The 16,106-nt window shown below is 39.4% G+C and overlaps 1 protein-coding gene across 4 annotated transcripts in view; it reads left to right on the top strand.

The window, feature by feature from the left end:
- Window positions 1–15,027, top strand: part of PXYLP1 (2-phosphoxylose phosphatase 1) — an 84,987-nt gene extending 69,960 nt beyond the window's left edge. For all 4 annotated transcript variants that reach the window (XM_089509246.1, XM_089509248.1, XM_089509245.1 and 1 more), the window contains 2 exons: window positions 7,837–7,976; window positions 12,995–15,027. In XM_089509246.1, coding sequence (XP_089365372.1) covers window positions 7,837–7,976; window positions 12,995–13,926 — 1,072 coding nt within the window. In that variant the 3' untranslated portion in view covers window positions 13,927–15,027. The remainder of the gene's footprint in view (window positions 1–7,836; window positions 7,977–12,994) is intronic.
- Window positions 15,028–16,106: the final 1,079 nt, after the last annotated feature.

Genomic DNA, 16,106 nt, shown 5'->3' with positions numbered 1-16,106 from the left:
TGATTCCCCCCCACCCCTTTCCAGGTAGCTCCATATATCAAGTTACTTATGCTTTTATAATTTATATCTGTTATATGTTTCCAGTTCTTTTTCCTGTTCAAATAGGGCTTGATTGACACATACCAGTACTTCTTGTTGTGTGTTTTTAAGTTGATTCCAAGTTATAGTGACCCTAAAGTGAACCTATCATGGTGTTTTCTTGATAAGATTTCTTCAGAAGGGGTTTGCCCTAGCCTTCTTTTGAGTCTGAGAGAGTGTAAGTTGACTTTCCATGGCAGAGCAGGGATTCAGACCCTAGTCTCCAAAATTATAGTCCAGTGCTGAAACCACTACACTGGCTCATGTATGCATACTACACTGTCTTTTTAGATTGAAACCTTTATAGCAACCACTGTTAGCATTGTTCCTGAGTACGGTTCACCATCCATGAAAAACATTTTGGGTTTTGGAATATTTTAGATTTTGGAATTCCTAAAAAGGAAGACAAGCTACATAATGATAGCCTGAAAGACTGCATGCCTTTCATCTGTGTGATTTACCACTACACATAGCTAATCTGAAAGTTTAGTTCATTTATTCTGTTTCCATTTTTCTGTCAAAATCCTGTCTAGTAGCCCTGCAAAAGTTGTTTCTTCCTCTGTGCTCTCCTACTATGCATGCTTTTCAAAAGTCAACTCTGCATTTAAGGAGATTCTTTTTTTAAAAAAAAATCATTCAAAGGTGATAATTCAAAGGTGATCATTTCTAAGGTGTAGTATATTCTGAGATGATACTGTGGCACCCTCTTGTGGCTTAAGTCTTTCAGTCATAACTTCACAAAATAGCAAAGTTCTACTTTTTAAAAAATGACTCTCTGTTTAAAGTCCTTAAGTTTCAAAATAGCATCTAATGGAAATTATAGTAATTTTGAAGCCATGACAATTGTTATATTTGATTGATGTTAGACTTTTTTATGGAAGATGCAGAGCAAGCTTGTATTTTATTTTTAAAATAATGTTTTCAACTGCTTTGCATAGCACTCAATAAAAAATAGACACTTTATTTTAAATTCTGATGATTTCTCTGCCTAAAAATGCAGGTACTTTTAGTTTTTTTAAAAAAAAGAAGCCAACACAATCAGGAATCAGGTATTGCTAGACAATACATTGAGTGAAGAATCATCTTGTTACTTTCAAAGCAGGTAATAAATTGTGAATATACAGTATGTGAACCTGGTCAGGTTTTCAAACATTAATAGGAAGAATCGAATGTAAGTAGAATCCAAAAGTAGAATCTAACATATTGCTTTGGGTAGCATTGGGATTTTTAGCCGCTCTCTTCTCTCCTCTTTATCTCTGAAAACCCGCTTCGGAGATATATCCAGCCTGCCTTCAAGAAGGGCATTTTATGGCACATGGCTACATTGTCTTTCAGGGTATCATTTCTTGTGGAAGCTGCTTACATGAGAGCAGTAATCATACTGGATACTGTCCTATGCCTATATTTTGTTGATGAGAAAAGGAATATAACTGCCATAGATGTTAGTATGGTTCAGTTGAAGTATTTTACAATCTTCTAAAGAGCTACATCACAGAAGAACTGTGTGACTTGTCATGTCCACAAATATAGGCCAGGACAATTTGTATAAGTAAGGAGGTTATTGCTATTCTTGGATTTCGTGTGTGGGAATTACTTCCCATTTAGCTACATACAGATGGCTGCATAGAGTTCAGGATTGTAAGCAGTGTTGTTAGAGGAAATGAAAAAGTCCAGAAAGTGAAAATTGTGTTAGTGTGTGATCACTATTGGCATTCTGCTTTTTGCATTTAGTTTCCCTGTAATCCATTGGGGGATAATACTGTAAGATTTTGTACTGTAAGATATTTATTACCAGTGTCCCACAAGACTCATTTTCCCTCCCTAAAGACCTGTGATATCTTTTTAAAAGGATTTTGAAGTTTAGTACTGAAATGGAAGCTTTGATAATTAAGATTTTATGGTTTTAAATATCTGTCCATATTAGCTTTGACACATTGTTCTGATGCTGCAAATAACTTATATTTGAGTGTCAGTTGTGTTCTAACTGTCCAGGTGTAAACTGGTCATACCTTGCAGTTGGTGCATCTTTAGCCTTTCAACACATTTTACACCACAGACTTGTTGGTTTAAAAACTTTCACTAATTAAGTGGAATCCTGTATTCTTGTATATTAATAAAAAGCTGCCAGGAAAACCTGTGGTAGTACTTGAAAGGTTAGGGGTTGGGAGAAGATTTGTTGGCATACCATATATACTTGTGTATAAGTCAAATAATTTAAGCCCAAAAATGGGCTCCAAAACCCTAGGTAGATGTATATACGGGTCATACGGTAATACTTCTCCATGAGCCTTGGGAAAGCTGTGGAGAAGGGAGGGAAGAGAGAGAGGAAGGAAAACAGAGGTCTGTGCCCCTCTTTTTGCAAGCCAGCAGCCTTGGGGAAAGATGTAGGCAAAGGAGGGAAATTGAAGGTCTGTTTCCCCCTGTTTGCAAGCCATCAAGCTTGGGGAAAGTTGTGGTGAAGGGAGGGAAATCAGAGGGCTGTGTCCCCCTTCTTGTTAGCCAGCAGCCTTGGGGAAAAATGTGGGGAAAGGAGGGGAATTTGAGGTCTGTGCCCCCCTTTTTGCAAGCCATCAACCTTGGGGAAAGTTGTGAGGAAGGGAGGGAAATCAGAGGTCTCTGTCCCCCTTTTTGCAAGCCAGCTGCCTTGGGGAGTGGGGAAGGGAGGGAAATTGGAGGTTTGTACCCAAATATTGCATACGCAGACTGTAACCCTTGGGAGAGGTCCAGAGAGGGAGAAGGAGGGAGTGAAATGGTGTCTCCCCCCCCCCCTCGATTTAGATTATTTGTTCCGTGCCCCTGAGTTTGACCCACAACTTAGCCACTGGTTATATCAAAATCCATGATTTTGCCCCCAAAACCTGCCCTCGACTTGTACATGAGGTTCACTTATACACAACTATATACAGTAGTTTGTAATTCTTGAGGAGGGACAAAAAGCCTATTTCAAAAGTACTTCTATGATAAGAAACATTCTGAGCAAGAGACTTAATAACTACCCAGCAGGAATTGTCACACTGACAGTTTACCTCTTGAAATTTGGAAACGAGCTTATGTTTATTTAGGCAAGGTTTTAAAATGTCCTGCAGACTAATGAATGCTGAATATTATATCCCATTTTCAGTAATATTTTTCAAACCTTTTAAAAACTGAAATTATTTCTTTTGTATTCAAGAAACTAGCTGCAGTTCTTCATGAATGCTTCCCATAAAAATCCTACTGAGAAGTAACCATTGGAGATACTACAGGGTTCTGACAAGAAATGGAACACTGGAAGACTGTTTACAGGGCCATTCTTAATGTCCTAGTATGAAATTGTTTGGATGTAAATTGGGTCTCAAATACACTACAGAAATAATCCAGTTTGAGGTTGCTTTAACTGCCTTGGCTCAATGCTAGGGAGTTCTGGGAACTAGTTCCGTGAGACATTTAGCCTTCTGTGCCAAAGAGCTCTGGTGCCACAATAAACCACAATTCCCAGGATTCCCTAGCACTGAGCCAGGGCAGTTAAAACACAAATAACAAAAACCTCTTGACTTTCTCTTGCAGATCACTCTCAGGATGATAGTAAGTTGCAATGGAAAAGCAGTGGGAGAGAAAAAAGTCACAGTTCCCCCCTCCCCAAGTATTTTTCTCTACTTTTCTGCTATTGCAGGTAACTGTTGTTACCTACATAGGTTTTGAAAATATCCAGGTATCAAGAACACTTGCAAAGATTAAAACAGTTTGGGGAAGTTTTAGCAAAAATACCTGACAGAGGAAGGGATGCCATTACATGTTCTATAATCACCATATTGGCCACTGATTATGGGCATTGTAGTCTAAGAATGTTCAGGAGCCCAAAGCTTGGAAAGATTGCTTGAGGATTACTTGAAATACATTCTTTAGCTTTCCCTTTTTTCCCTCCCAAATTGTTAGACAGAACTAATGTACAACCTTCTTTGTAAATTCTACCATCCCCTGATGGCTGACTACCCTGAATGTCAACACATAGGAACATCCCATTGATTGAATGAATACTTTAGTCAAGACTAACCATAGGATTAATAATAATAATAATAATAATAATAATAATAATTTATTTCTCACCCGCTTTTCCAATAGATCAATAGGCCAATTCACACCCCTTGGGCTATTGTACTTTGCTTTACAACTGAAAAAATAAGTGGTATCCTTCAGCAGGATAAAACAAGAGCAGCAGCAACCTGCACTTTTACTAGCTTGTTCTCAAGGACGTGCAGAATCTACAGGTTGAAAGATTTGCTGACTTTATCTAAGGCCATATTTCTTTGTAACCACACAGATTAAAGCAGCATATCCCAACACTATTCCACCCAGGATCCAGCCTTCTGATCAATGACCTGATTATTTCTCACACTTGCAGTATGTTTTGGACCACAGTTAGACTACAGCTTGTTGTGAAAGTTAATATATTCAGAATGAGAGGAGATAGAAATAACTTTTGAAATAAAAGTACTTTAAAAAAGGGTCAGACTTTCCCATCAACTAGTAAGTGTACCTTTGAGCCAACTATGAGGTGAAACAGACTGTCCCAAAAGGGCAGATTGGGGCTGCCCTGAAGCTGCTCTCCCTAGAGCTGCTGCAAGCACCCTCTGTGGCCCCAATCCCTACTGTTCCTATTTGGGCTGGTTTTGGGCCACCTTAGGTGGCCCCAGTGCAACCTCAGGGTGGCTTTCAGGCACTTCGGGGGCAAGTGTTGTCAAAACACTACCCTACCCCCCAGAATAGCTTGAAGCTATCCCCATCTGAATGGCTGGGCAGCTTCCATATGTCTTAGAGGCATGTGGCATCAGAACATCACAGCCAGAAGCCAGCTTTTCCAGGCCATCTGTTCGGCCCCCATGTTGTTAATTACCAGAATGCACTTCTGCATGCACAGGTTGTTGAGGGAGGGGGTAGCAGAGCAAGTGCAACTCCTGTAAACCCAGTACTAGGTGGACCCTTGATCCTCTGAAATGGTCTGTGGTGGGTTGAGAAACTGCGGTAGGAATCGACAATCCAAGTTTGTGAATGAGTGGAGGTGGGAACTTGCAGTGCAAACTTGTCAATTTAAATACTTTATTTTAAAAACCAGATCTGTCACCTTCTCTAGAAAAACGTAGATGTTGTTCATCTTCTCTTTGTAATTGTAAGTAATGTTAGAAGATCAAGATAAGCCCTGATGTTTTGTAAAGTGCTGGATGCTTTTATGATACTAACCAAAAATCCAGGCTGTAGTGCTAAGAACAAACATATCTATCGCTAATGGGAAAGCATCATGAAAGAACAAATCTGTTCGTGGAAACTGAAACGAATAGGCTCTGTCTTACATCCCTCTGGGTGTTTTTGTTCTAATTTTCACCCCAGTAAGCTGTGTCCTTCAGATTTGTCCAAAACCAGGCCTTAACCCACTCTCAGTTTAATATCTACTTTGCAGTTTTGCAGGGGGCTGTTAGAATGAAAATGAAAACAAATACCCAACTGTGTTAAAATGAGAACAACCACACAATTTTATTTATCTCAGGATGTAGTCATCGTCTTTAAATGGGTGTCATGTGTTAAGTTTAATTTTGTTTTAATCGATTATTCAAGCTGTTTTAGAGATTGTGAACATGTTTAAATGGGATATAAATATAAAATAAGTAACGTTTAAATGGATCCAAATTTGTATATATTGTATTGGATCCATGAGTAACTTTTCTCATGGATCCTTGTGTGACTAAAGCTTGTCAAATGAATTTGGATCAAACCCAATTTCTTTAACTATCTTAAGGCTCAAAGGAATACATAATTTTCTTCCAAAATGATTTTACTACAGTATATCAAAGATGGAAGTAGAAGTTTAGACTATGTTTCACAGACAAAGATTAGCAACAGTTCAGAGATATTATTAAAGGCTTGAACTTCTGTCCTTGTCTTTTGTTGTTTTTTCCCCCCTTCATAGCAGGTACATTAAAGCTCCTAAAACAGCTTTGCCAATATGTGGAATATAGCTTCTTATAAATACTAGATAACTAGATAGATATACCACACAGAATGTAGTATTGATGAACCAGCATAATTAGTTTTTAGAGACTACTTCTTTAGTTTTACTGTAGAAAGAAAGAAAGAAAGAAAGAAAGAAAGAAAGAAAGAAAGAATCAATAAAGTTATATGGTTCCATAGAAACAATTCATTACTATAGGTTTTTTTTAATCAAATCTGAATTAACACCTTCTATTGAAGACTATAATATTCTCCATTTCTGTCATTCTGAAAATGGAAGGAAACTGAACAAAATATGAACTGAAAATATGCATCATGTAAAATTGATGTGATATTATTCTTTAATTTTGTTTTACCAAAAATTAATCTGATAATCAGGCATTATTATGTAGTATTTATAAAATTGTCCCTTTATTTTTCAGCACTTAAATCCTGGACTTCTACCTATGCTTAAATTCTGTTTCAGAACAATATTTTAAAATCCAGTTGAAGGGGTGTGTGTGTGTACAAAAATAAAAGCTTTTTTAATCAGAATGGGTTTGAAATCTTCCACATTACTGACATAACATGTGTGTCAAGGAATGCAAGATTTAAGTAGTCAGATTGTTTTAAACCTTTGATAGACTAAAATGATACAGTACACTGATTAATCTGCCAACTTTTTTGAAGAAAATTTCAAAAAAAAAACCAGTGTGGCATAGTGGTTTGAGTATTTGACTACGACTCTGCAGACCACGGTTCGATCCCCTGCTCAGCCATGAAACCCACTGAGTGACCTTGGGCAAGTCACACTCTCTCAGCCTCAGGGAAGGCAATAGCGAGCTTCCTCTGAACCAAGCTTGCCAATAAAACCCTGTGTAAGTCAGAAATGACTTGAAAGCACTCAACAACAGACTTAAAAACAATGACCAAACTGCAAATGGCATGATTGTTTTAAATGGGGTGTTCACATTTTTGTTTCATTCCACAGTGAATGCATCTTGTAAACTAGGTTGGTAAAATGTCGTCCTCTAGAACATCTTGGGCACACAACACTCCTCACCTTTTCCTGTGCAGGCTAAGTCTGGCGGGATTGCAATATAAAAGCATCTGCAGGGCCATATATTACTTATCACTCTTCTAAAAAGGTACCTGCTACCCTAACAACCAACCAACCAACAGCTATAATAGTTCAGAGCTATTGAGTTAAATCCAACATTAATCCTATTTAGTGTTGATACATTAACATGTTGTTACATCAGTTTATTTCAGTGAGTCTTGTATTGGTGGCATTTATATTGCATTTCACCCATGTTTTTACACATCTGTTCACGGTCCTCCAGTAATTAATTTTGAAACCACATTTTGATTCAAGATCAACTCCAACCACCACCACTACCAGTTTCTCTATCCTGTATGAAAAATGTCTTTTCCAGAGATATCGAAGGCTAATGCTGATCTGCAAACAAAGTTTATAGTTTGAAAGACTGCCAACTGCATTGCAGAAAAAACTATAACAATTATATAAAACTGTATAGCAATTTCTCTTGGGGATTGACTGCTGTATTTTAATTCTTCTATTTCTCTCTCTTTCTTTGCCTCCTATACGCTTCTTCCAACTGTTGATGACCATTTACGTAGTAGCAGATTTCATTTCTTTAAGAACAGACTTTTTTCTCAGCAAGAGATATGACTTCATTCTGAAATTATGTGAATTGACATAATTAGAGCACTTTGATCTTTGCAGCTTTTTAAATGCACTTAAAAGGCAGAACTTTTTTTATATATTTTATTTAGAAAACCTTCCCATCCTCAGCTTGAAGCTTTTATCAACCATATGTCTAAAGGAGTAGAAGCACAAATGGACGGTACTCTGAGCAGCATGCCTCGTTACCCCAGCCATTCACTGTGTGAAATGGGAGAGCTTACGCAGACAGGTTTGTATACAGCTGTTCTATCTTCATCTTCAGCAAAAATCACTCTGCTAAGAGAGTCTTTGGTTCTCTCTTAACTGGACCTTCCCAAGTGATTGCTAAGTGTTTAAAAATGATTTCGTCAGGAGACATGCTGGTTCTCTCCTGGTTGTGATAGTAATTAGGCCTGTGCATGGGGCCTCCATTTGGTTTGGAGTTGAATTCAGCAATTCACTTCGGAACCTCATTTGGTCTGAGTCAATCATGATCTGTCCTGATCCAATCCAGGCCCCAGATCAGAATCTGATTCACCAATTCTTCCTCATCATTTGCATTGGGAAACATAAAATTACTATACATTTTTTAAAACTAGTCACACACCCATATAAAATTTAGAGATGTGGTAGAACCTGAAGAGGGGATTAAATCATGCAAATGCCAAGCAGGAAATCCAAAGGATTCTTGCACGAGGCAGCTGTAAACTGTGCTGATTTACAAATTTTAAAAAATCATTTTTCAAAGCTATTGGCTGCTCAGTCTTGGCAATTTATGCTAGTTTTGTTGTACTACCATCCCATTAGCTGACTTAACAGTCTTAACATACCTACAGTGTAACTGGTAAGATTCAGTTATGCAACATAAGGAAATAGAGGAGTGAGGAGAGGATGGTTTACCTGCAGTCCATCTGATTAGATTCTCCCAACAAATCCATCTGATCTCTTTTAAGGGATTAGGTGAACTTCTTGGGGTGTGGGACATGAGGGATTGAGAGCTGATGCAGGCAGGATATTCATCATTCTTCTTTCCTGTCCTACTGGTCTTAACCTTTTTCTCCCCCCCCCCCCCCCCGAATGGTGAACATTTCCTGCCCCTAGCCTGAGGAAGCTAGGGTGGTAAGAATAATAAAAAGATTCATAAAAAGGGTGGCTTATCAAGTATCCAGAAACTCCTCCAGGAGGAATCATCCTTAAGCCCCTTTCTCATTTTTCTTCAGTCCTTCAATAGAATCAAGGACTAAATTCTCACCTATCCCCAGTGTAGAGTCGATTCACCTTTTCTCTGTCCCCCCTCACAACGATGTACTGGCTGGCAGGAGAGTAGGGGCACATGGGCTGAGAGGATTGTATGCAGTGTAGCCTATGTGCCACAATGACATCATCCTGCATCATCTCTGGAGGATCCCTGTGAGGTTCCAGATTTACTAAGTGATAAATGAGCTTCCTTTCTCAGCTTCCCACTTCCTTTCTTCCTGCAAGACTTGGGCAGGAGAGAACATGGAAGCAAAGTAATATCACCTCTCTCTTCCTTTGTTAGGCAAGCTGCTGCCCTAGCTTTTCCTACCAGCGACTGTATGCTTGCGTGGGCTGGAAGGGTGTGGGGGGGGGGGTTGGCTTGTCTACTAGTAGTGCTCTCGATCCCTGTCCCTCGTGGCTAGCAGCCCAGGGGGGACCGGTTGTAACTTTATTGTTACACCGGATTATTAATACATCTCTGAGGGATGGGCAATTTCCATCTGCTCTCAAATTGGCCATGGTAAAACCTTTACTAAAAAAGCCCTCCCTCGACCCCCTGGAGTATAATAATTATCGGCCTGTTTCACTGCTGCCATTTCTAGGGAAGGTGATCGAGAGGGCGGTTGCAATCCAGCTTCAGAGGGTCTTGGACGAAACGGATTATCTGGACCCATTTCAAACTGGCTTTCGGGCGGGTTACGGGGTTGAGACGGCCATGGTCGCCTTGGTCGATGATCTCCGTCTGGGCATCGACAGGGGAAGCGTGTCCCTGTTGGTGCTCTTGGACATCTCAGCAGCTTTCGATACCATAGACCATGGTATCCTTCTGGGGCGCCTGGCAGAGGTGGGAATCGGGGGCACTGCGCTCCAGTGGTTCCGGTCCTACCTCTCCGGGAGGTCCCAGATGGTGCAGCTGGGAGACGTGTGCTCCGGTGAGAGGGCCCTTAAAACTGGGGTCCCTCAAGGAGCCATTCTGTCTCCCATGCTATTTAACATTTACATGAAACCGCTGGGAGAGATCATCCGGAGACATGGGGCGCGGGGTTATCAGTACGCTGATGACACCCAGATAATTTTCTCTATGTCTCCGACTGATGCAGTGACTGAGGATGGTGTCTCTCCTCTCGTGGCCTGTCTGGAGTCAGTAATGGGCTGGATGAGGGAAAACCGACTCAAGCTGAATCCAGAGAAAACGGAGGTACTCGTGATAGGTTCCCCTGGTCCAGGAATGGCGGTGGTTCCACCTGTCCTGAACGGGGTCACGCTCCCTGTGAAGGACTCCGTGCGCAGTCTGGGGGTGCTCCTTGACTCGTCCCTTCACCTGATTGCTCAGGTGAATGCGACGGTCAAGAGCACCTGTCATCAGCTTCGGCTCATTCGCCAGCTGCGCCCATACCTGGCCCAGAGGGACCTTGAAACTGTGGTACACGCCCTGGTAACCTCGAGACTGGATTTCTGCAATGGACTCTACATGGGGCAACCCTTATACCAAACCCGGAAGCTTCAAATGGTGCAGAACATGGCAGCCAGGCTGGTCACTGGTACGTCCAGGGCCAGCCATATAACACCGGTTTTAAAAGATCTCCATTGGCTGCCCATTCGCTTCCGGGCGCAATATAAGGTGTTGGTGATGACCTATAAACCCCTAAATGGCCTGGGCCCAGGATACCTGAAGGACCGCCTCTCCCCGTACATTCCGCCCCACACCCTCAGAACATCTGGGCAGCAACTACTTAGGGTTCCCGGGGCGAGATTGGTCTCCACTTCCAGGAGGACTTTTTCCATCACCGCCCTGGCCCTTTGGAATACGCTGCCCATAGAGCTCCGCTCAGCTACCTCCCTGGCCCAATTCAGACGGGATCTGAAGACCTACCTGTTTCAGATAGCATTCCCCGAATAAGGCCCCATAGGCCCCCCCCGCCGCACAGGCAATGGATTGGCTAACCTGGGGGCCTTTTGTTCTTGTTTTTGTTGTATGGTTTATGTAATTTTTGTATGGTTTTTGATGATTATTGTGTATTTTAATTGTTGTAAACCGCCCTGATCTTATGGAAGGGCGGTATATAAATAAAATTTTTATTTATTATTATTATTTAGTGGATAAGTCTTTGCCCTTGGCTGCTCACCCCTTCCCTCTAACCAGCCGTATGGCCATGTGGGTGGTTACCAGGTGAGCTGAGTGAGGATTCTCTATCACTGGCTATCATAGCTAGTAGTGGCTAAGCCTCCTCGCTTGGCTTCTCCCTCCACAATCTTACCACTGGGGGCAAGGAAAGAGGTGAGCCTGGGGAGGGAGTCTTGCTCCCCAATGCAAGTCATCTTCTAAAACTGCACAGTTTTCAAAGACATTTTTGCAGCAGGGAGAAAATGATTTAATTACTTGTTCTCTCCTCTGGGGATGAATAATTTAAACAAGTCTGTCCCTGACTCGAGCAGGTTGCTGGCTCTGTAATGTCCTGACAGTTTATTCCTCTTTATTTCCTGCCTACAGGGTAGAAAGATAATTATCCTGTGATCTGTTCTTTCACGTGGTCCCAGACAATGTTTTTTCTCCGTTGTTATCTGTCTTCCTTCCATCTGACACTGAGCAAGAATAACATGGGGTAGTTAGAAGGAGGGGGGGCAGAGAATAAATTTCACCACTAAACTCACACAGACTCTTCAGCCAAATTAAAAGTAACAACAAAGGCAAACAGAATATTAAGTTAATTTCAACAAGACACAAGGAAAAGAGAAATGTAGAGAGACCAACTCAGATGACAATTAAAAACTGCTCATCCCTCACTATTACTTTTTCCCAGTCTAATACTAACACAACCAACAAAACAAATGAAGGAGCACCAAAGAAGATAACCAGTGATATAACTTTAATGACCTCACACAATCCCTTTCCAAAGCACTGGGATTACTGGGGAGAACCTTGTACCCCAGACTGATAAAAATCATGCCTTCAGTTGCCTGTTAAACTGATGAAATGAACAAATTTCATCAGTCAATGAGCAAAGCCCAGTTACCATCATCCCCCTGTTTATCTCTCCAACTTGCCATTTTCCTTATATGGTAATTTCAGGGACACACTGGCTGACCTTTTCCTACTTAGTTTAAATGCTTGGATTTCTGGATGAGATTGATATGTTTCCAACTGTACTGTTCTCCAGAAGTGAATTAGGCCACTCTAATCTGGTACAGAGTAGGTTGAAATCAACTCTCTTCTCTTTGTTATTTGAAATTAAGCCAAATTGTTTTCAAAACCTTAATAACCACATCTCAATTTTTTTTGAGGGGTGGGAGGGGGTTTAACTAGAAATTTATATTTTTCCCCTCTACTTGCACAGGCAGATTCATTTCATGCTGTGCCGCTATTTTTTTAAAAAAATCTGTAGAACAAACAACAGTCTTAAAATAACATGTCTTAGAAACCATCAACATTAGTCTTACTGTAAAAAGATAGAAAAAGAGAGGGAGAATGAGTACAGGACCAGCATGGCTCTCGTGAGTTACATAACAGTTTCAGCCATAATTAGTCTTTCAGAACCTGTGAGTTGGTATACAAAACATGCAGTCTTCACTAAGAATTTCAGGTACAGTTTCTGCGGTATTGTATATTTCTCTGGGCAACATAGTATCAACAGAATTGCTTCTTAGAAAGTAAACTGCGCTGTCACATCTGAGAAATTATCAACTCTGATGAAACAAGTTCATTGTATGTTTTCTAGCTTATCAAACTGACTTCCCTATTTAATACCTCTTAAGATAGTATTCATGCCTAAGCTGTTTATCATAAAGTTACAGAAGCAGCTGTTCAGTTTTCTCACTCTGCTGAGTAGTACAGAATGCTGACATCTGTACTAATATAATAAATAGCAGTGGATCTCCCTTTGTGCTATCCTGCTTAAGAGTAACATTTATCCAACATTCAATTTTTCATTTCTAGCTACGTTGAACTCCAGTTTAATAAGTCATGATTATCTGCAGTGTGCACTTTGAAGATGTTGTTATAGAAGAATGGTTATCTTTTTCTCTTTTAAGGAATTGTCCAACATTTGCTAAACGGACAGCTGCTACGAGATATTTATATAAAGAAGCATAACTTGATACCGAGTGACTGGACAGCTAAGCATTTGTATTTGGAGACTACTGGAAAGAGTCGAACACTACAGAGTGGCCTGGCATTACTCTATTCTTTCCTGCCAGAGTTTGACTGGAAAAAAATTAACTTCAGGAACCAGTGGAGCACAATCTTTTGTTCTGGAAATTGTGATTGCCCAATAAGAAATCATTACTTAGAGGAGGAGCAACGTCGTCAGTATAGCCTCCGGGTGAAAAACATACATTTGGAGAAAACATATGCAGATATGGCAAGAATAGTTGGCATACCTACTAGGCAGTTAAGAGCTTCTAACCCCATAGATTCAATGCTCTGCCATTTTTGTCATAATGTCAGTTTTCCATGTACTAAGAATGGCTGCATTGACATTGAGCACTTTAAAGTAATTAAGAAGCATCAACTTGAAGATGAAAAAGAGAGACAGGTGAAGAAATATTATTATTTGTATGCGCTCCTGGCAACTCATCCTATCCTTAACCAGACTGTCACTCGTATGCAGCGCATTGCAGATGGCAAGAAAGAAGAATTGTTTGCCCTTTATTCTGCTCATGATGTCACCTTGTCACCTGTTCTTAGTGCCTTGGGTATTACTGAGGCCAGGTTTCCAAGATTTGCAGCTAGACTTGTCTTCGAGCTGTGGAAAGATGCAAAGAAATATAAAGAACACTATATTCGTATCCTTTATAATGGTGTTGATGTCACATTCCAGACATCTTTCTGTCAAGATTACAACAAACATTATGGCAAGCTAATGTGCCCTTTGGAAAAGTTTGTCCACTTCATTAAGCAAGACATGTTTTCACCTTTTAATAGCACCAACTATTATGATGCATGTCGCAGAAGACCATTCTGAAGGAGAAGTTAAACACTGCAATTTGTTTTGTCAAAAGATCTATCTTTTGAAGAATCTTGATATGATGAATCCTAGTGTGCCTAAGTGCAAATGAATACAGATTGAAGTGGCTTTATTTTTGCCAAAATTCATTCTAGATTGATTTGAGATGTCATAAATGTACCATGTGTATCAGCAAACTGTGCAAACTATTTTGTTTGTGCTAAACTTGATTTGTCTGTTAGCTGCTGTAAAATGGATATTGCTTGAAGAACTGAATGAGTACATTCTGGTTCCGTGTTGTTCCACTGTAGAGATTGACACACTAAAGTAAACGCAAACATTACCAAAATAATTTATTCATTCAGCAAATCATTGTTATTCCTGAAGTGTCCTATAGAGAAATTACAAGAATTTGAAAAAAAGTGGTGCATGTATCCAAGTACATTTTACTTTTTGTTCACAAGGCTTGGGAATGGTTGATCTTTACCCACAACTCAAGAGCGCCTTCAACTTGTAATTTAGATCCTGTGAAGACTGTTCCTGCAATAATAATTCATATCTCTCCTCTTGCTGATTGTTTTGAACATATGAAAAATCTCTAAAACAACTTATAGTGATTTTTAAAAAGTTTTTGCTATTGTCAGAAACATCTTATGAATCAGAATGGGCCTTTGGCCCTTCATATGATTTACAGCTCCAGTTAGCCATTGGCCATGTTGCCATTAGCATTAGCAACCAACATGGCCAATGGTAAGCTCCCCACTCTTGTTGGAAATGACCATTGCAGATCAGTCCATGCAGAAAGCAATTTACATACAGTACAGGCTTTTTGTGTCTACCCTACCTGACTGGGTTTTTTGTTTTTGTTTTTGGTGTTGTTTATTTGTTATTTACATTCAGAAGGGATCTCTGTTCCATACAATAATGTTCCAGTATAACACAAGCAGGAAAATAAAAACATAAAAGGAGAAAAATTACCACATTAATTGTAAGTTTTTATAAAAAGCTGATCAAATGTCCAAATATAAGTTAATTTGGACAGTTTGTCTATACATCATTTTTTCAAATGTTGAACATGTTGTTAGACTGTCTATCTATTGGATTATGGGTGGAGCAAAATTGAGGGTTATAAAAACTTTTAAATGTATGCTGGTTTTATAGGAATTTGACATTCTAAATCAAAAAATGACCTCAGATTTGCTCCATCATGTTCAGTTTTTTCACAGTTTGCTTTGACATTTCTATATTGTAATATATGACTGACTGAAATAATCCTTCAAAGAATTATCTTGCAAAGAGTAAGAAAAGGGTTAGTTGTCTAATAGGCTCAAAACACTTTTAATTCCCTGATATCAAACACAAAAATCTATGCATAAGAAATCTCAGTGGAACATCAGTGTCTGCACATAATAAAACGTAGGTAATATCTGAAATGATAACAAATATTGAATTTGTGGAAGAACTGTATGTAGTACAACATTTTTACTGTGTTTTTCAAGTTCAGCACCCAAAAATACATTAAAAATAGCTATAATATTGGGAAAAAAGCTTTTTCATAATAGGCTTGTGTTATCATTCCAGTAATGAAGGTCACAAAAAAATCTTCTTCCGTTGACCATTTCTTACTTTCCAAGAAACAGAGAAGTACTTCACAAGAACATGCATGCCCCCAAATATCAAGAAACTTTCCAAAACCAAATATAGTTTTGTGATTACCTCTTCCCAAAATGTAGCTACTGTGGGACAATTCCAAAACATATGTGTTAAGGAAGAATTAGCAGTATTATGTCTCCAACAATTTGCTGATTTAAAAAGCCTTTTCTTGAATAGATTCCATGGTGATCAATATAACCGAAAAAGCATTTTCTGCTGTAATAATATGTAGTCGGACATCTTTGTTCATACTAGTTACAGATGTTAAAACCATTTAACATGGCTTTTGGTTAGTCAGAATGGAATAAAAATACTTTTTGTAGAAACCAGACGTAACATTTTATACAAACTAACCCCAAGGAGATATGGAAAGAAAAGTTCTGTTGTTTGCACTTTTAGCACTTTATGTGTACTTTGGACACAAATTTCAAGTGTAGTGGAATTTCATACTGTAAGAAGTAGAAAATGTCAGATGTGACTTTTAATACATTTCCTTATGATCTTTCTGTTTTGTGTTCAAATCATTTGTGCTGTGATTTAAAAAA

This window comes from Sceloporus occidentalis, unplaced genomic scaffold, assembly GCF_023333645.1.
Source record: "Sceloporus occidentalis isolate IW3139 unplaced genomic scaffold, rSceOcc1.0.p SCAF_2, whole genome shotgun sequence".
Classification (NCBI taxonomy): domain Eukaryota; kingdom Metazoa; phylum Chordata; class Lepidosauria; order Squamata; family Phrynosomatidae; genus Sceloporus; species Sceloporus occidentalis.
The sequence above is the reverse complement of the archived record's forward strand: the minus strand, read 5'-3'. Positions and strand labels throughout refer to the sequence as shown.